Here is a 22058-nt window from a genome sequence, read left to right on the forward strand (position 1 = left end):
AACATTTCTTTCTTAGTTTCCCAAAAGCGTTCCAGTCGGCAAATTTAAATTTCCGCTAGTGCTGTGGTGTTGCAGCACTCTCCCCTCCCTGCCAACCTAAACTGTAGGCCTACTTTAATGTACTACATTATGTAAGGTATGTATTTATAAGATATGTGATACAAATTATATACAGTACAATTTTGTGTTTAATATATTTTTCATAAATGATTATTTATCCGAACAACCCCAGTCTGGAATTGTTTTCGGATAATCGATGCTCTACTGTATTCTATTTATTTTTGAATATTGTATACATTTGATTTAATTTGTGTGTATTCTGAGAAAGAACTATTAATCAAAATTGAAAATGTTTTATTCTATTAAAAAAACTATTGGAATTAAAAAGGTATGTCTTCTTTTATTCATATGCAAATATGAATCAAATTACATATGCATGTTAGAATCAGACAACCTTCTAGAACAGTGTTTCTCAACCTCTAACGAATCGTCGCCTTCTTCAATAAAACTGTCACGTAGTATTGCCCCTTCACTACAAAATTTTGATGCTGAGGGACAAGGCTAATGCTAAATTTGTACTGCATTGAATAGACTAGTGACTAGTACAGTATAATGTTATTTGTTTAATTATTGTATGATATAACAAATAAAATATCTAATTATTCTTAATATAATGTTTTACTATATTGCCCAGAAAATTGTTTTTTGCCCCCCCAAAATATAAATTGTTACTAATCACCCCCTCAACATGGAAAAAACGCCCATATGGGGGCGTTTTTTCCATGTTGATATCACCCCTGTTGAGAAACACTGTTCTAGAATATTCTATTGGAAATTTTGTTGAAAAACACCATAATAATGAAAACAAAAATGACAGAATATTGTAAAGGATACATCTATAGACTTTCCAATGCCAAATATAGACTTTCTATGACAGTAAAAAAGTATTCAGAGAAAGTCTTCATATATGTAAAGTGTAAGCAGCATTATTCAAAAGTGCAACCAGCTACCTCCTGCAACTTGTAGGTGTCCTGAGAAATAACAAAGATGTCATACTCAGCCATCCTGTTTATTAGAAAATACATGACAAATCCATACAAGTATCCTCAAAGAATCCCATTACATAAAGAAGCTTGTCCCAAAGCCTGAAATATCATAAGTTAAAGTAGGGTGGATCATTTGGGAAAATCTTGGCCTTGGGCCTAGGCATAAAGACAATGGACAACATGTCAAGTGAAACCATGCCAAAGTACTGTACACTTTACCAATGTGATAAAGGTGTACAAAGGATATTTGACAAATGATAATGGTACTGGGTGGTCACCTGGGTGACATAAACCACGATACATTTATTACAGGGAAAGAACAAATAGACTGCTCTGATTTATGACAAGAAGTACAGTGTTCTCTGAAGGACTTTTGTGATAGCAGCAAAATATTGTGCCTGTGGCAAACTGAACATCACTCAATATGGATGGAATGAGATGATCAACATAGCCTGCTTTCAGAACAAGATTGTGGACCTGCTGTTTGTTCAGGAAATTCCATATCTTTACAGAATAGAGATATCAAAGGTGTGGACCCATACAGACAAAGCATCCAGTCACATTGTCAAGTCAACATTAGCCTACTACATTAAGAAAGCAGTTTAGAGTAGCATCAGAATGATCACTTTCTCAGCCATCTCTGTTAAATCCTGGATGTCTCATTCACAAAATTTCTGCAGTTTTGTCATGTTAAGAGGAGGTCTCTCAGAAAGATGTTCCAAATTTGTTGCAGGACTGTAGAAACTAAGGATATACCAGGAAGTGTGGAATGAAATTCCTCTTATATCACTGCAAGAAAGTTTTCTACTTTTCCATTTTCCTGCAGTGGAAACTGCTGTAGAGTAGTAGTTCAGTTTTAAGAGAAGCACATGAAATGTAACTAATGGTGGTAGAACAGTATAGGAAACATTAACAGAGCTTAGAAATGCCTAGAATCAACTGAGTCATCCTCTGTAATGATGAGTTGAAAACAATTAGTATCTATAAAATTTCTAGAAGTCAAATTTGTCAAATTTCTCTTACTTTAAAACCTATAAAATATAATATTGTGTAAAAAAATATTAGACTTTTTCCCTTTCACATAGCATGTAACAACTTTTATAATATCCTTATAAATTACAACATGATATTTCTGTTTAAAATGATTTATTAATGGCAATTTTCATTAGTTTAACAACAATTAAATTTATCTTATACACAAAATAATATAATACATGATGATATATGAAATTCAAATAATACAAATTCCTTCACTAATTTATGTTTTAAAAATATTTACAAAATTTTAATTTTCTACACACACTAGAATAACTATATATATATATATACAGTGGTGATATTCAGCGGGTTCGCACAGGTTCGGCCGAACCCGTTGTTAATATTTTCAAAGTTTTCCGAACCCGTTGTTAAACACACGTAACATTTCTCAGTGGTTTTGTTTCTTTTAAAAAATATATTAAAATATACGTGTTATACTCTGTAACACTACTAAACTAGAGCCTTATATACTGTTCGCCTTGGTGCAACCTCCATCGACCGTTTCAATCTCGACTGAAAGTCTGAAACGAGGTTCAATAGCGATCGACTCAAAAGAGTTCTTGAAACTAGGTCGTCATACGAGAGATCCCACAATCCCACGCACGCGAGAAAATACAAGATGGCTGCGGAACACGTGTCGGGCTATCGACAGCGAAATAAAAAAGATATTGTATTTCGAGAGACGATGACATCTATCTATTATTATAACAATACCTAATGATAAAATAAATGATTTAGAAAAGTTTTTTCTTGAGAAAAAGCCAATTCTTGTTTATAAAATATTTTGAATGAAAAATATTAAAATATGTACAAAATAAACCATTTTGAACACTTTTTTTTTATTATTTATAAAAAAAATAGTTCTGGCATAAACAATGTTAAATTTTAACTGACTTAATTTTGCGAACGCATCTTTTCTATTTATATGGTTGTCTTAAGGTCAGTTTTTGCGCTAATGTTGTTAATGCACCATTTGAGCGAAAAAAATTAAGGAAAAATTTTCTGTTAGCGAACCCTTTGTTAAATATTTCGAATATCACCACTGTATATATATATATATATATATATACATATATACAGTACACACACACACACATACTTATCTATAATTTGAAACTTAGTATCTTAATAATTTAACAATACAAATTAAGAAATCATATTTGAAAATTCTTGTAGATTAAATAAATATATCCAAACAGGCCACTCTTGAGGGAAATCGATTCTCCAATGACAGTTTGAAATATTTTTCGCTACCAGTTTTACTTACTTATTAATGAAAGTGCTGGTAGCCTTAGTTTGGAGCTTGGAATGCAACAGTAACATGTTAAGCTGTCAGATAGAAATAAGAATCATTTTTGAATAATTCCAAATAACACATTTGATCAGCATGCTTAAACAGTATTTCATATGTTCTGTCATGTCAAACTCTTTATGCTTTAGTCTACTGAAAAAAAAAAATTTTCCAAACTTTCTGTCAGTCAATAAAAAATCCCCAAACTGGAAATGCTGGGCAGCATTGCATGAAAACTGCCTTTGGTTTTCAACATCACTCCTTGCTTTCCAGTCCAAATTTGCCACATGACATCATGACATTGCTAGGTTGTGATGCACTGGACTCCCATCAAGCTGTTTTTTCTGAAGTGTGCTTTGTGATTCAATTTCATGCTGAATGTCGAAATAAGCAAACTAGGGTTTTACCATCAGTATTATATTTTTATTGTCACTTTAATAAAATATATTTTCCAAGTGGCAATTTTGGCACTATGCAGCACAAACCTACCAAAGAAATTTCCCTGAAATTTTATATTTAAATTTATAATTTGCCTAAATGATATACATATATAAGAATTTAAAATTCAAAAGTATACATAATTTTTAGAAAGTAAATGCTTGGTTAATTGCAAGTTAGTACCTATTTTAAATCCAATAGAACATCTAACATACTAGGACTTTCATATGTTTGAACATGTTGTTTAAGTGCCTTGAAAAGGTTTGCTTTGTTGGATAAAGTAAAGCTTCTTGTTATTTTAATTTACTTCCAGTTTATACTGTATCATTTATCATTATTTATACTTGTTCCTTTTTGTATTAATATACAATTTTATACGCAGTACGATCCAACAGTTCAGGGACTTGGCGTAAAATTCCTTACCTTAAAAAGTTTATATTGCCGATGCATAAACCACCTTTAAAGTAATCATCTTGGGCAACAATACACTTTTGCCAGTGCTCATATAACTTCTGGAAGGACTGCTGGAAGCCATTTTTTGAAACCTCCTGTAAGACTCCGTGATGCTGCTCTCACCTCATCTGATGACACAAAACGCAATCCCTGCAAATGCTTTTTCATTGATGGAAGCAAATAAAAATCACATGGGGCTAAGTCCGGTGAATAGGCGGGGTATGGAAGCACATTAATTTGAGTTTTGGTGAGAAACTGTGTGACCACTTGGGACCGATGTGCAGTGCGTTATGCAGAAGGTACCAGTCTCCAATTCAAAAGATCTGCAGCCATTTATGATGAATGGATTCCCTCAAACAATGTAAAATGTCTAGATAATGCTCCTTGTTTACTGTTCTGCCTTTGGGAACAATTCCTTGAGAATTTTTTGATTCTCAATGAATTATTATGCCTTGAGAATAAAAAAATACCTCCATCATGACTTTCCTTTTACTCCGATCCTGCCGGAATTTCTTTGATTGCAGTGAGGAGGGTGATTTCCATGTTAAAGAAGCACATTTTGATTGGATATCAAACAAATAACACCACGTTTCATCACCTGTTATGATGTGGTTCAATAAAAGCTGGATCCTTATCAGCTTTCTTGATTAAATCACCCAATACTCTCATTCGTTCTTCCTTTTGTTCAGAAGTCAAAAGCCAAGGGACAATGTGCTGAGACACTGTGACCATATCTCAAAAAACAGTCAACACAGCATGACTGTATTGACTGTTTTTTTTAGAATCTATCTATCTGGAGTGAGAGAGATACAAACAAAAAATGAATTATTTTGCTTATATTAAGCTTGTATATTGAAGGAGCAAAATAAAAGCTTGTAAGCTTATATTTTGCTTCAATGCATAAACCAAATGATCACTGTAATTAATCAGGCTATTTTTTGCTACTATTAATAATGAGATACTAAGTAATTTTAATAAGAGACTGTACCTAAAGTCTACCTCTAATACCAACCTAATTATTAATAATAGCAAAAAACAGCCCAATTAATTATTGTTACATTTGGTTTAGTATTAATACATCAGGCTTTGTGATGTTCAAACATTTTATATATATATTTACATGCAAACAAGTTCAATAGAATCAAGTAAATTGGAAGAAAGGACAAAGATTAATAATAGTAAACAAAAAACAACTTATTAATTGATGCTTTATTATTCAATTATGATCAGTTATGCTTTATTTATAGTCTAACATCAGTTATAAGTAAAGCATAACAATAATAATAATAATAATTAGTTTTACAGATAGTTTTACAGCCCAGTAATTTTAAAGATCCATAGGGCAATGCAGGCTGGAGCACAAGCTCCTGGTAGGGACACCCATGCCAGTAAGGTCTATGGGGAGAAATGANACTACAGAAGGCCACTATATTGAATACATGCCATATTGTTAGGAAATTCCTTAATACTGACACTGACACACACATTTAATTTTAGTTTTGTTTTGGTTGCTATGCCTTGACTCTGGTCCGGCATAGTACACAGCCACCGGTTTAAACCGAGTATTACCTACTAAACCCAACATAATAATAAAGGAGGAGGAAGGGCTGTCTGCTTTTGCAAACTTAGCCCACTACGAAGAGAAAGGAGTGAAGAAAGGGTTGAAGGAAGGGTTCTGAAGGGAGAAGTATAAAGGAAAAGGGGAAAAGTAACGCTGAAAAAAGTTATTAGGACCTCAGAGCGCTGCATCGGAAATTATTAATAACCAAAATTACAAAAGTTGACAAGACCGTTATACAGTATTAACAATTACGAGGAATGATCAGGTTACAGTAAAATGTAAAACCCATTACTTATGGGTAGGTATAAACTAGCCTTGAACACTACAATGTCACAATAACATTAAGAACAGATTACAATTTTAACACATAGAGAGAATGTAAATATCAGCATACTATGATATAATAACACAATAGTAAGTTGCTTTACTTATAGTGTAAAACTATAAAGTATAAATTGCTCTACTGTGAACTTGGACAAATCAATATATACAAAACAGGTAATATGCTAAATAAGTTTTTTCTTTATTTTGTTTGAAAGTATGAGTACCTGTATGAAATAAATAAAATGATAAATTGGGATGCCCACTTAAAAATTTCTTTCTTTTAAATCTATCTATATATATATGTGACGATCCAAGTCTCCCATTGTGCACTATGGTAGTTGTGTTCTTATATATATATAGATTTAAAAGAAAGAACACAACTACCATAGAGCACGATGGGAGACTTGGGGTTATTACCACACACAAACATCATTCATGTGCAATGTGTAGTTTTTGCTGCACCCCACTCTGCAGCAAAAACTACACATTGCACATGAATGGTGTTTGTGTGTGGTAATAACCCCAAGCCTCCCATCGTGCACTACAGTGGTTGTGTCTCGATAGCTATAAGGGTGTGGGAGATATGGGGGTTGAAAGTGGTTGACTTCGAAAATGTGTAACAATGGAAGTGCTAACAATGGAAGTGTTGAGTAACAAAGGAAGTGTTAAGATAAAGCAGCATATAAGATTTACAGGCGCAGATGCAGTTTTTTGCATTTTCGCAGGAAATCGAACATATTTTTAGACTCATGTAAAAATTCTCTAATTAGTCTGGAAATGGGGAACTTAATTCTTGCATTCTGTGAAAACGGGTAAGATTGGCTATAATGTTAATCTTAATCTTAAATGTTTTCAAATAGTCGAAAATGTTTTGGAATAGTCAAAAACAGTTATGTGATAGTAGTGGGGATGGGTTTTTGGAGACATGTGACGCACATGCTTCAGTTGATTTTTCATAAATAAAAGTGTATGAATAACAGAAAAAAGTAAAAACTGAAAAGTGAATAGTGAAGTGTGAAAAGTAAAAATATAAAAAACAATGCCAAAATGTAAGAAAGAATTTTTGCAGTCTCGAATCATATCTCAAAGGCAAAAGATGGCTCAGAGAAATGAAACCACGGAAGAAAGTACATATAACATTGAAGTACAAAGAAGTACATCTAACATTGCTACGAAAAACAGAAATAATCGAACGGAAGAGCAACTTGAAAATTATAGGGAAACACATTGCATCAGAGAAAGAAAGATTATGTAGAGGAAGAGAAACAGTCTTTTATATATAAAAAACTATATTACACATAAATATACGAACAAATAAAAACCCAGTGAAGCGGGTACTTGCAGCTAGTATGTATGTGTATATATATATATATATGAATGAACGTGTTTGTGCCTATACATCACTCTGCAGCCAAAACTACACATCAATGGTGTTTGCATGTGGTAGTAGCTCCAAGTCTCCCATCATGCACTATGGTGGTTGCGACTCCATAGCTATACGGGTGTGAGAGATATGGGGTTTGAAAGTGGTTGACTTCGAAAATGTGTGACGCTTCAATGAGAATGTTCCAGTTTTTTCTAGAAAGTTCCAGAACCTAGAGGTGAAATTTGGTACACAGGGTGCGTCGTGAAAATGCACACTAAGAAAAGATTTTCCGAAATTCCCTCGCGAGAAGGAAGAGAAAGAGCATTAAGGCTTAACTGGAAAAACGGCTTCTACTGTACTATTTTAAATGCGATTTTTTGTTTTAACCGCGTTTTAGTAGGGTACATTATGAAAACACACACTAAGAAGGGATTTTTCGAAATTTCTCCGCGGGGGAAAAGGGAGAGCATTGAGGCTTAACCTGAAGAATGGCTTCTACTGTACTATTTTAGATGTGATTTTTTTTTTGTATTTACAGTAGAGCGTCGTTTATCTGAAAGTCGGTTATCTGAAAGAATTCCAGTTGGCAAATTTAAATTTTCGCTAGTGCTGTGGTGCTGCAATCTTTGGCTATATCTTGGGCTACTCCAATATTTTTTTTTGTTGATGTGTGTGTTTTAGCTGGCACCACTGGCACTTTTGTGTGGTGTTTTTCTCAGGACTGTGTGTCATACTGAATCGAACGTTTTTGATACTAGATTAACTTCTAAAGTATAATTTTTTTTGTTTTTATATTTTTCAATATATTTATTTTGTTTGTACAAAATAAAGAAATAATTTTTAATGATACAATAGCCACGATTATTATTTAAAAAAGTTTACGTTAGGCTTAACATCGACGAAAATTCAATGCAAAGCGACACACAACAGAGAAAAATTTCAACACGGGATAGGTTAATATATTTTTTCGTACATAATCGGTTATCCGAAAAATAAGTTATCCGAACAACCCCAGTCCCCAATTGATTCAGATAAACGATGCTCTACTGTAATTACGTTTAGTCTTCATTGAGTACTTAGGGGTATAAATTAACAACATTTCAGACATTGTTATAAATATTTTTTATATATTTTGATTTTTTAACCAAATGTTCGAATCATTTTAAATTCGGATTTCTTTTTGCATATTGGTTTGATTATAGAACGATTGTAGACGTTCCAGAAAATTGATCAAATTGAAAATAGTTTGTTTTATTCTCAGCAATTCTCATCATTCTCAGCGGTAGGTGTTAAATAACAATTACTATGGTTGTTGAAATATTGAATGTAAATAGGGTTTGCTTGCAAAATCTGCACAAGCGAAGCCACGGGTAACAGCTAGTAATATATAAAACTAAAGTTAATTATTTTACTGGAATTTAAGATATAAGCAACTCTCTCACTTCTTTCTTGATTTATAAAGCAAAGAATATGGTACAATATTGTGTTCTGAATATCAATTGTCTGGACTCAGTAACTAAATTAACTATGCAAGTATTTGTAATATTTATTCACACTGTTATATATATGCATTTCAAATCACTATATTTTAGTGATTCCGCTTCAGTATAACATCTAAAAAAATTGATACAACACTTTTTAAAAAACTTACAGATACAAATACAATTCAGATTATTGAAATACAATTTGAATTTGGAACAGAATATTGTACTAAATTCTTTGATTTATAAATCAAGAAAGGAGTAAGAGTAAACTAAAGTTGTTTCAGTTATGTTCCAGAGTTTTAGTTTACTATAACTATGCTATATAAAAATATGTTATATACCATTACTAAAAAGTGTGTTATTTCTAAGAATATGTTCCAATTTATTCTAGTATAACAGAATGCTTTATGTAAGAATATTTAAAATAATTTATGTGAATAATTTTATGACAATATACATGATTTATAAAAATAAACAAATCTTTTCTTTCACAAATAAATACATTTCTGCACATTTTTTTTGTAGAAAAATAACATTATTTTATAGGTTTGGTTTATTAGTATTTAATGGCGCATGGCCCATATGGGCATGCTGCACCACATTAGTATACAGAACATAAGGGTATTCATTAATTTATTCTTGTTCAAATTTGAGGAACAGTTTAAGAGATATATGACCATTCTGTACAAGAATTATAAATCCCTTAAACTTTTTATAATTTAATAAAGTGTAAAATTGCATTACTTCTGATGTTAATTTATTTAAAGATGAAATAAATCATCACAAAATGTGTTAAGTACTTTTTTAATAGTTAACAAAATTATTTTTTAAAAATAAAGCACAAATCAATATTAAATGAAATTACCTATTCTTTATATATTGTATATATAATCATAACTCATAGAAATAAAGCTATTTAAATTTTATATGTATGTCGCATCAATTATTTCTGCTCTGATTTTATTATTAATTAAACAGCAAGTTGCATAATTTATTATAAGCATAAATAAAAAACTTAAATACAAAAAATTTAAAACTCCCACCAACTAAATATAAATGATCGTATCAGATATACTGTTTCCATTATTTTAAATTACTAAAATTATCAACTGTTATACTAGGTTAATTCAGAAAACTTTTAGCTGGTTTCAAAGGTCATTGGCTCAACTCTATAATCCAGCAATTGTTTTTCTGTTTTTTGACATTTGAAAATTAATTTACTGCCATCTATATTTTAATAGTGAATTATCCCTACAACCAGCTCATGATCTAATTATATTTTACACTGAGCTTAAATTTTATAACTATTAGAAATTCTAATATTATACTTTTTATAAATAAATAACTTTTTCAATTCTGCTCTCAGAGATTGGTAGAGAATTACCAGAACAAATTCACAACAATTTTCAGTATGTAAATTACTCCAAGATGATTAAACAATGAAATTACTAGAATATAGTATTTTCAATTAAAATCATCAACAACTTATACCACAGGATATAATTATTATTTTAGATTTTATTCAATATCTTAATTATCTTTTCATATATATGGAACACAAAGTTAATCAATGGTGGTTCCTCTTTTTAGGAAGGACTTTGTCTTCAAAAAATTAATCATAATTATCGCCATCGGATGAAGATTTACAAAAATTATCTTTTTGTTTAATTTTCTCAGAGCACTAAGATTTACATTATATATATAAAGTTATATTTTTATCAAAGCTTTTTTATTCATTAATTGCCTATTGATTTAATGTCATCACTGATCATTATAAAAAAAAAAAAATCAATAAAAAATAAAGTAGAGAAAATCAAAATAAAATTATCAGATACATTTATATATTTTATAATTTTAAACACTTAGTGAGCTTAGTCACAAAAATCAATAGAAAAATAATACAAGTTGGAATATAACATTGATACTGATTTCATGTAAGCATGTATAACAATATTACTGTCTTTTAAGCGTTTTTATATAACAATATAACCTTAAATGGTCAAAGCAATTGCTTTTAACTATTTTAAAAATATATAAATATTTTATACATAATAGAATGTTTGTTTTGATACTTATTACCATCATCTTTTGCAACATCTTTGCAGTATTACTTCCTTTTACATTAGAATAACTATTTTTGCATTATTTCAAAAAATGTACATATTTGATATATGGTACAGATTGCTTTGTTTTTGGCAGAGGAATATATTTTAAAAGATATAAAATTATTGTCTTATAATTTTTTTCTATTACATTCTTTTCTTTAAATAGCAAGTAAACAGTTATTTTTGCATTGTTTTGAAACTGAATTTTATATGATACATATATAGTTTATCAAATAATAAAAAAAAATCAGCTTGTATCTTAAGAAGTCTGTTATAATCTGAATATTTTTGATAATTTGAAATAAGGAGTCTAAATAATTTTACAAAAGCTATAAAGCAACCTTAGGACTAGGATAATAATAGCTTTATTTAACACTTTACTTTTTACCCGAAGTTCTTTAATGTGTAATATAAAAAAAAAATATTAAAATTATTAATATTAAAAAATATTTTAAACATATAGCATTATTATTATCTTCTGACCCCCTTTTATATTATTTTTACACCTAAATGAACAGAAACAATTAGCCTACGTGTACATTATTTTAAGAAATAAAGTCTATACTACATGTAAAATACACTGCCGGCCAAGTAAAATGCAACACCACGACGGACTATAGATATTGCACGGCGTTGCATTTTGCTCAACCAGTAATGTATATACACAACATTTTTTATACAGAAATATGAATATTTTTAATATATTTCAACTATATAACAGTATAATCATCATACCAGCCTTTTTTAAGCTAATTTTTATATTGAAATAAGGAAAGATTTATTATTTTTCCATTACCTTAAAACTTTTATATACTAGAAGTACAATTTTAATTCTAGGAGTACAATTTTATATACATACATATATATATATATGTGTGGGTGTGTGTTTTATTTGACATTTGTAATACAAAAATATGAACATCTAATACATATCAATATTACTATCTTCTGACCTTTCATGTTTCGCTTTACTCTCAAATTAACAAAAATCAATTATTTTTATGTACTATTATAAAAAAAATCTGTGTTCTACACAACACAGACTTCATTTAATGTTTTTGATACAGAAACACAAATACCTTCTAGTATATTTAATACACACAGCATTGTTACTGTCATGTGAGCCATTTTTTATACATTTATTACTTACCCTTAAATGAAAGAAAACGATAATTTTTATATTTTGAAAAAATATGTCCATTTTACACATGATATATGTTTTATTTGATGTTTGTAGTTTAGAAAAAGGAATATTTTAGAAGTCATTGACATGTGAAGGCAGAAAACTCATCAGATGAGATCCATGATTTATTTAAGTGTTCTTTTCATTAGAATTTTTGAATATTTGAGAAGTTTTCTATCAAAATACACGAATTGCCAACAAAATATGAGTTATAAGGTGTTTACTTCTCACACAAACTGCATTAATTTAAGATTAAACGAGAAAGAGTTTAATTAAAGGTAATTTTTTTTTAAGTGATTGAATTTTATTCAAACCACGTTAGGCCTAAAATTCTTCTAATCAATTTTAAAGTTGAATGTAAAGATATTTTGTTTTAAAATTGTAAATTATTGTTTTATTTAACGTTTTCTTTCTTAACTTACCATCCATGCCGAATAAAATCGTCTCATTCTTCGATAAAACGCCTCTTTGTCAACTGTTAAGTTACCCATTTTCAATTCACAAAAAAATAAACGTAGTTAGTCTTAACATGGATCGGATGACGTCACTTTCGCGCGGACCATATTATCTAATGAGAGAACGTATAACAAATAAAGACGATCCCACATGAAACATTCACTCTTATTAGTTACTTTTTCTTCCTCACGTGATTTGTTTCGCGCATTATACGTTTCGCATAAATATACGTTATCCCGTTTTGTAAACGAATCATTTATTGGATAATGTAAACTTTAATTGAACCTAATATATGATAGTTTATGTTAGTGAAAGAGCGCTCGATTGGTCGGTACTTAAACGATATCGTTTCGACATCCAATAGCATTGTTCGTTTCGGGTTATATATAGTTAGATATTAGGTTCGATAGGAGTGTGTGGTGCTAGTGGGTAGGGATGGTTCCGTTACTTCGCAGGAGAAAATCTGTGATTTTAAACGCTTTAAAATCGAAAATTGACGCTTCCTCTTATTAATTTTGAACATATTACGGCTATTTAACACGAATTAAACATGAAATTGATAATGACAAGTGTTTATTTAACTGTTTTACTCTTTACATTATTTGGCCTTCAAAATTGGAAAGCCGAAGCAGAAGGCATAGCAGCAGCTTCTAAAGGAAATAATGTTTTCTCTGATACTTCTGATAATATGTAAGTATACACACCTTTCACCGAATATATAATTAATTAAGTGTAAAAAAATACATAAATATTTATCATTTTTTACATAACACAGCATTTAGCTTATCTCTGGTGCTTGTTGCGCCATGCGAGATACTTATTGCGCCACCTGAAACGTATAGCGAAAACGTGATAATTTACAGTAATTAAAAGGATAGGGATACCAAGATCTATACTCTGGATGGAATTTTGGTGTAGAGTCTGTGAAAATTCAATACTTTTTACTAGAAAACTTCATGATTTTCTAGTAAAATATATCGAATTTTCGAATATTGGCAATGATAGAAAATAACGACGAAGCAAACTGAATTTTTCTGCTTTGTCGTTAATTTCTGTCATTGCCACTATTCATAAGCATTAAAATGTTTTCGCCCGACGAACTCTCGGCATCTATGGTGTCCTGGTTTTGCAAGATGACATCATTATTATGTTATTGAATTTACTGTTTTAAATAAATATTATATCAACATTTATTTAAAAAGTTTATACGGGGGCATTGATTCACTGGGAATGGAAGAGATGTATCCCTTCGATATTTTTGTGCAAGTAAAATGTTTCTCCTCTTGACGTATTTTTACTTTAAACTGTACTACAAAAATTAGAAGTAGAAACAAGTATTATAAGTTTTCTATATACAACAGATATACCTTATTTCTTATATCTATTCAAAATCTGACCATGAGAAATTTTTTTTTTACCCATTGCTACTTAGTCTCCAATACAGATTGTATATACAGATTGATACTGATGATATCAATACTTTTTCTAGCAAGTTTTAATGAAATGAACTAATGTTTTTGGTTATTTTGAATAGCCTTTGGGTTTAATGTAATTTCAAATGTCAATTAGAACAAAAGATTTAAATTCGTTTTATTAAAACTTGCTAGAAAAAGTGAGAAAGGTGTTTTTATTATTACTGATATCATGTATTGTCTCGGTGAGATCTAATTACAATGTTTCTTTATACTTATATATTGCTGTAATTATTAAAAAAACTGTTTTATTAGAGTAAAATCATTAAATATTTAAAAACTAAAATTTATAGGTCGACAATTTTTTCAAATTGCAGCCCAATTAATTTATCCTTTTTGTTATGTATTTTACTTTGCATTTTGATTTATGTACTTTTTATTTTACTTTTCCAGCTGTTACACACACACAACAAAGTATTGGAATCGTGTCAAATTTGACACTCAGTCTTTTCCAAATTTGTTTTGAGTACCTCCTAAAGTAAAAAAAATGTCAAAAAAGTTCTGTTAAAAAAATTAAATGAAATAGATGCCCCATCTATTTCGTTTAATGTATCAGGATGGGGTAAAGATTAAGAAATGAAATTTGGTATGGTAGCTTGTGTGTAAGGGGCATTGATGCTATTAAATTTTGGTGGTGAAAGATTGGGATGGAGCGATAGAGGATGCATCATGTGTCATATTTCGAGTGTGGTTGTATTTAATGAAGATTTTACTTGTTAGCATTTAAACTTATTTATAAAACTCAACACTTACTTTTGAGGGTAGAGATTTGTCATTTTATAATAATTAAAAATATAAAGNCAGTTTAAAATTAAATTTTTTAGATTTAAAATTAGTTTTTGCAGCCTATTTAATTTACATATAATACATAAAAATTTAAGCTTACATGTAAATTTTCAAAATAATTTTCATTATTGTTGAAGAAAGCTTCAATAATAATAAAAATTATTTTATTTAAGAAGGAATCTTCTCAAGAGTATGATATGAATACATTTTGGTACTGATAAAATAACGTTTATGCAAAACTAGTTATTTTCAAACCAATTATAAATTCTTGTCAATATGAATAAATTAAAACAAGTGATATTTTAAAGTTTTATAACAAAATCTCATAATAGCCAGAAAAGTTAGGCAACTCATTACTAGATTTTTTTTATTTTTAATCATCCACTTTTCTACATTTGAAGTGTTTTTATTCCAAAATGTTATATTTGAATTATTGCTTCATTCATTCTTAACTAACTATCAAATCTGTGTTCAATCTGAAGGTCAGTAAAATATAACCAAAAAAATTTGTAAATAAGTTTTTTGCTTCATTGCAGTTTTTTGAGTGTTGCTAAATTAGTTACTGCAGTTTCCAATTTACGAAGTTTCATACAAAAATGTTTTATATCTGTAGTTGTCAGCCAAAAGATGATCAAATTTCCTTAGTTTTTTTTGTTTTGATTTTATGTGTATGATGTACATCAAATAGGAGGATAAAAAGGAGAGATTCAGTTATAGTTTTGTCTTCATTCAATTTCCAGGTACTGAGGTAGATTGGAAGGAAATCAAAATTACAATTACTGATGTAAATTTTCTGTTACTAATCCATTTTTAATTTTCCAATTTATATATTATATTTTAATTGTTTCTTGCAACATCAAAAAGTACATGATACACAAGTTAATAAGGATGTCACATTCACTATCACTTGCTGTCAAACATTCCATTTTAATATTTATTAGAATAAATTATAACATTTAACAGAACACAAACTGCACAAACATTAAGAGAAATGGAACTCTTTTTGTAGTTTAAATGGTCCTGGTTAAGTCTTCATAGGCGCAAAGTAAAAATGACTGTTTGAGTTATTGAGTGTCCAAGATGCAAAAACAGGTTAATTTATGCACATGTTATTAAGCCCTAAATATTTATTCATTTCCTTCTTATAATTATGCATACATTTGTATTTCAGATTTGAAAGCTTTCAGTTAAAAACAGTAGAGTTTCCATCAGACTTGGGATTAAATATTCTATTTAACATTTCTTTAATATTTTGTAGAACATTAGTAATTTTTTTTATAAATAATAACCAGTATTTTCTATAAGATTTAAAAAATATCTGAATTTTAACAAATTGTACTGTTTTTTTTCCTTTCTTTTAGAATAATTGCAATATATTATGTGTTAATATATGTAATTTGTATTGTTTAATGCATAGGTGTAATGTTATTGCATCACAATGAAGTAAATGTATAGCTTAATGAATGTTTTACTTCATTCGAAATTTTAATAGATACTCTAATCATTTTTTTAAGCTGAAAATAATGATAATTTAAAAACAAGCATTAATCATTCACTTTCTATTAAGTACATACAGTATGTTTATTTCATATCTGCCATCCACCTGACGAATAGCCGATCTTAGAACATTGTAAACAAAACTGAGTGGTATTGGAACTTCATATCTCTCAAGCTGGTAATCCACAAGCAGCACAAATTGTGTAATTGTGAATCTTAGATGAAAACATTTGTATTTAATATTAGGTTAATTTAAGATTATTGCTTTGCATTTATATGATCTTGGCAAAAGATCGCCAATTAGACATTATCTAAATTGATAAAGGAAAAGTATGGCAACTGGTCAAAAAAAGACCCTCCAGGATTTTTATATTTTTGGACTCGGGACCATGAAGCATCAAGAAATGCAAAAAATGTTGGGGAATTTTCATGTGTGGGGGCAGGGGGTGCAATTTTATTCACCTACTTTTGAAGCTAAATAACTCCTGTGCCTTTTGTCAAAAACTTCTGAATTATGCAGACATGTTTGTGTATTAAGGGCATTGATGCTATTAAATTTGTGGTCATAACAGATGGCACCATACACAATTTTAACTTTCTTGTTAAGCCCTGGTCAGTTGTTGCAGTTAATCCCTGCCCTGGTTAAGTTGTTGCAGTTGCAATCGCCTGCACGGCGATTGCAACTGCAACAAGCGCGAGTCGCACGCGTCTTCTCGTGGTCACACATTGTTCGTTGACGTTGCAACTCGGAAACACGTGGCCCTATAATAAACGAATAAAATTACAGTAGCTTGTTTTTGACTACTTTCGTGAGTTTGCTGATATTTTACGTTCTACTTCAGAGTATTTATGGAATTTTAGCCAATTTTCTTATTAAAATAGCAAGCAGTTCCTTTTCTGGAATGAATAAAAGAAAAAAGGCGATTATTTTAATAGAGCTGGCGAAAATACATGAAAAGATAAAATCTTTGATAAAACGAAGAATTAAAATCCCACAGGTATTCGTGAGCCTGAATAAGCTCGATCAATCTCGATTCTGTAAAAATATTAATCCTCTGACTATCCACCATGATGATGAACTATTTTCGATGTTGTCATTGTATGACGTGGCATAAAGGCATTTGTTGATTGGATGCGCGTTTGCAATCGTCGCGAGTAGAACAAACTTTTTGTTTCTAGTTGCAATTGCAGTTGCGCCAGTTTTCGAGGGGGGATTACTAGTTAACGGGAACAGCCGTCGCGGTTGCAGTCGCCTGCGCGGCTGGAAATCGCATAGTGTGACCAGGGCTTTAGGAAAGTTGCACAACTTGTTGCTGGATTTTTTCAAAATTTTTATAAGATTATAATTTGTTTATCAAATATATATAATTAAGATTTCAATCCTATAATAGCACTTAATCATAATTAATGGGGCTATTTTTCACTACTATTAATAATTAGATATTAATATCTAATTAATAATTAATGCATCTAATGTCTTTTGGGCATTAAAATAGAAAGAGACAAAGAAACAGGTTTAAGTTCAGATACTGTACTTTTGTTATTTTTAATGCCAATGTCTTTGGGAATACTCTTTCTATCATAATATCTGGAAACAGGTTATATAATACATGATTTGCATATAACAATTTTTTCCTTATTGATAGATTAATATGGTGAGTCTATATTAGATATGATCTTGATTAATAATAGTACAGCAGATAATTTGATGTTGACAAAAAATATTGTAATTGTATTCATATAACTAGCATTAATTAGCATCATTTTCTATAATGTTCATGCAATATATGTTACATAGAGTAATTGTAATATATGTCATGTAGAAGAAAGTGTTTTTGTGTTATGCTAAAATAATTTAGAAAAGTTTATATTTTCTATGTTTTGCCAAACTTTTTATAGTAATCATCAATTTTCCAGTTCTAGAAGCAAAACAAAATTATTTTCTAAAAACATGTTGCTAAATAATCTATACAGTTGTAAATGAAAATTTATTGTTTGTTGGTCATCTGTGATACTGTGTGTAAAAAGTAGATTTTCAGGAATATAATACCAATTTATTACACTGAGATTATGCAAAATAGAATGATTCAGATAGCAACAGAATTGGTTAGGTAACACACAGCAGATGGTCTACTGTAAATTTCAAAAAGCAAAAAAAATTTTATGTAAGAATTGCTTAACATTTTAAGGAGTCGTTTAAAGTGACTGTGTTTAAATGTTGATTAGCATTTTTCTGTTTTTGGATTTGAAAAAAAAATACAGTAAATTTTAAATTTACTGCTGAATTTTAAAAATTTCATAAATTTTGATTATTTATTATTAAGAATATTTATGGAAATCCTGTAATTTGCATTTAGAAGTTGTTTAAAAAATAGCAAATTAATAAAATATTACTTAAATAAGAACTTTTTTGTAATTCTCATATATAAAAGCTCCTAGTTTACATAGCTGAAGGTAAAGATGAAATCATACAAATTCAAAAACTTAGTTTGGTTTCTTATCTTTATTTCAAAAATATCTATTAAAAAAATACCAATATTCTAATACCAAATTATCTTAAATTATTATTATTATTATAGCCACTTCTAGCCCGTTAATTTGGCTTTGGTTGTTTTAAAAAAGTGTTTATTTTCTACATTAAACATTTTTTTTTTCTATAAAAATTTACTACTATAATTAATTGATTTAATAGCAGACTGTAATATAATTACCTGAATTCAATTTGTTAATTATTGTTTTAATATACCATAAACAGTATTTTATTACTTAGTATATAATAAAATAAATATAGAGTATTACATTAATTCTCTATATGAAATTGCAGTGGAAATACAAAATATCCAGCAGTATGAGCTGTGGTGTTTATTAATGTAATTTATACAAAATATTATATTATATTCTTTCCTTATTGTTAGGATGGCCATTTTTAATGATCTTGTTGTGGGCGTGGTCGGAGAAATAGGATATTCTCGGGACCAAAAATTCATCCAAATATACACAAAACTTCTCCAAAAATTATTGCACACTGTCTAACTATTATTAAATAAAAGCTTTGCCTTGTCACTGTAACCAATGCTTTCTGTCCACTATAGTCCTGTTTAATTCATAATAATCTCAGAACCCCAAAGAAGCATTGGCCTCTTTCAGATACATTTTCCTAGGTCTTCCTCTTCATTCTGAGAATTTTGCCTTTGCGAATAGCTTTTAGGAAATTATTGGGCTGAATAATGACCTATAAATTTAATTTTTCTTTTCTCTAATTCATGTATTAACTTCTTTTGTTCTGGCATTTTCTTCAGAATTGTTTCATTTGTTTCCCATTCAGTCCAGCTTGTTTTATTTGCTCACCTCTATATCCACATTTCTGCTGCCTCCAGATGGATTATTTTCTTGCTTTCCTAGATCCAGCATTCACTTTCATACTGCAAAATGTCTTAGTAAATGTTTTCTTTCCTTCCACACTTAGGTGTCTTGATGTTAGCAGATTTCTTTTACTTTGGAGAGCTTGTTTCATAAGAATAAAGCAACTATAAGTATTTGCAAAGCATTAAACAAGTATTTAATGCTTTGCAAATAAACAACTTTAATGCTGATAGACAGTTTGCTTTATTCATATGCTTATTACAATGCAAAAACATAATATTTATATACTATGGAAGCTTGTTTCATGAGTTCTATCCTTTTTTTGATCTCTCTATACATCTGTTATTTAGGGAGTTAAATCACAGAAGATAAGTAAAATTTGATATTTGTCCCACCTCCTTACTGACAATCCTGATGTTAGCTTTTGTCTTCTTGATGTTATTTTTTACTACCATCACTCTTGTATTCATGATGTTTAGCTTTAAACCCCATTGATATATGTTCTTGTGCAGTATGTTAAGCATATGATTAATTTCTTGTTGAATTACCCATTGTCACTACATCATCAGCAAATTTGATGCAGTGTATCTTTTTCCCATTTATCAGTATAGCTTTTTTTATATTAATTCTTTAATTAAATCTCTTCAATGTACATATAAAAAAAGTAAGGAGAAAGTCAGCAGTTCTTCTTTGTCTTTGCTTCTCTCTCCACCCTATTGATATTTATATATGTCTGCTGGTTCTTGCATAACTGATAAATTAACTTCATTCCTCCAATCTAAGTTTGCCTTCTTCGTAGTTTTAAAGAGCAGATCCCATTTCACTATCAAATGCCTTCTCTAGATCTATGATTGTTGTATCTGTAACAGAAAATATATATTGCATTCATTTGGATGGATTTGATATTTTCTGTTTCTTTATAGAATCATTTGCAATGCAAAGATAGCTTCTGTCATACCTTTACTTGCCCAGAAGCTGAACTGGTCTTTTTCCAAGTAATTGTCTGTTTTACTTTGTATTCTGTCTTTTACTATGTGTAGTAGAATTTTTGAGATGTGTAATAAGAGAGATGCTGTAATTAGAGTATTCTAATGTGTTTCTCTTTTGGCAAGGTGACAGTTTCACTTTATGTAAAATTGCCCAGTATCTCACCTATTTCAAAACTGTCCCAAATTACTTTATGTAATTGTTTTTTCACATCTATTCCTATAAATATCCACTCTAAAAACCATTTAATGCAGTAATGTTTCTTTATTCTGACATTTTCAATCATCTTCAACAATAAAAAATGTTAGAATAAAGAAATATTACTACATTAAATGATTTTTGGGCTCTGATTTGAAAAAATTGTAGACTTATAAATTCCCACTGTCATTGTCCATTTGTCCTTTTCTTAATCTCAAGAATGGTGTGAGTTAGATGAAAGCAGAGACCAGATATGGAAAGCTTAGGAGTAAGAGGCCCCAATTAACTATATATAAACTTCCAGTATAAACCAGAAGACATGTTATTTCAATTTAAAATTTTCCCTGAAAGGAATTAGATAGATGACTATCATAACTCTGTTGCTAACAGGAAAAGTATGATGTACAGGGGCAAGACACTACTGATTTATGGAGAATATATTTTTTAAATTAAATAAATTTAAAAATATGATTAAAAATTGAATCCTGGCATTGTGACTGTCACAATAAATAATTGCTTGTTTTGAGTGGATATTTGTATAGTACAATTTGAAGTTCATATAGGAGTAATTAGTTCTATTCCTGTATTTTTAAAGCTTTGTAGGCATGTTATCTATTTCTGTTGCCTACCCCAAGCTCAGGTTTTTGGAGTGCTTGGTCAAATTCTTTCTCTAATATTATGGCTTAAATTTTATCAATTATATTTTCATTTTCAATGTGTGTATTTCATCATTATATAATTCCTCCATATATTCTTTCCATCTGTCACTAATTTCTTCATTGTTTATTAAAATTTTGCCTTTTTTTGTCCTTGACTATAGTTGATCTTGAGCTTGTGTATATGAGCCATTTGATCTTACGGTATGCTCCGTGTTGTTAACCCCTTTTCATATCCTCTTCAATCTTCTTACATCTTTCATTTATCCATTTCTCTTTTTGTATTCTACACTCATTGTTTATATCATTTTTTTATGCTTTTGTATCTTTTTCTCATTATCTTTCTATAATAGT

The 22058-nt window shown here is 29.7% G+C and overlaps 2 protein-coding genes across 3 annotated transcripts in view; one reads left to right on the forward strand and one right to left on the reverse strand.

Moving 5' to 3' along the window:
• Nucleotides 1-12904, reverse strand: part of LOC111612847 (FACT complex subunit SPT16-like) — a 42808-nt gene extending 29904 nt beyond the window's left edge. The window contains exon 1 of the mRNA XM_023354153.1: nt 12712-12904. Within this exon, the coding sequence (XP_023209921.1) occupies nt 12712-12780 (69 nt within the window). The 5' untranslated portion in view covers nt 12781-12904. The remainder of the gene's footprint in view (nt 1-12711) is intronic.
• A 231-nt stretch (nt 12905-13135) lies between these two features.
• LOC111613021 (sodium/hydrogen exchanger 8-like) overlaps nt 13136-22058 on the forward strand; it is a 49344-nt gene continuing 40421 nt past the window's right edge. For both annotated transcript variants that reach the window (XM_023354419.1, XM_023354348.1), the window contains exon 1: nt 13136-13435. In XM_023354419.1, the coding sequence (XP_023210187.1) occupies nt 13296-13435 (140 nt within the window). In that variant the 5' untranslated portion in view covers nt 13136-13295. The remainder of the gene's footprint in view (nt 13436-22058) is intronic.

This window comes from Centruroides sculpturatus, unplaced genomic scaffold, assembly GCF_000671375.1.
Source record: "Centruroides sculpturatus isolate CEXI.00-Female unplaced genomic scaffold, Cexi_2.0 scaffold18, whole genome shotgun sequence".
NCBI classification, from domain to species: domain Eukaryota; kingdom Metazoa; phylum Arthropoda; class Arachnida; order Scorpiones; family Buthidae; genus Centruroides; species Centruroides sculpturatus.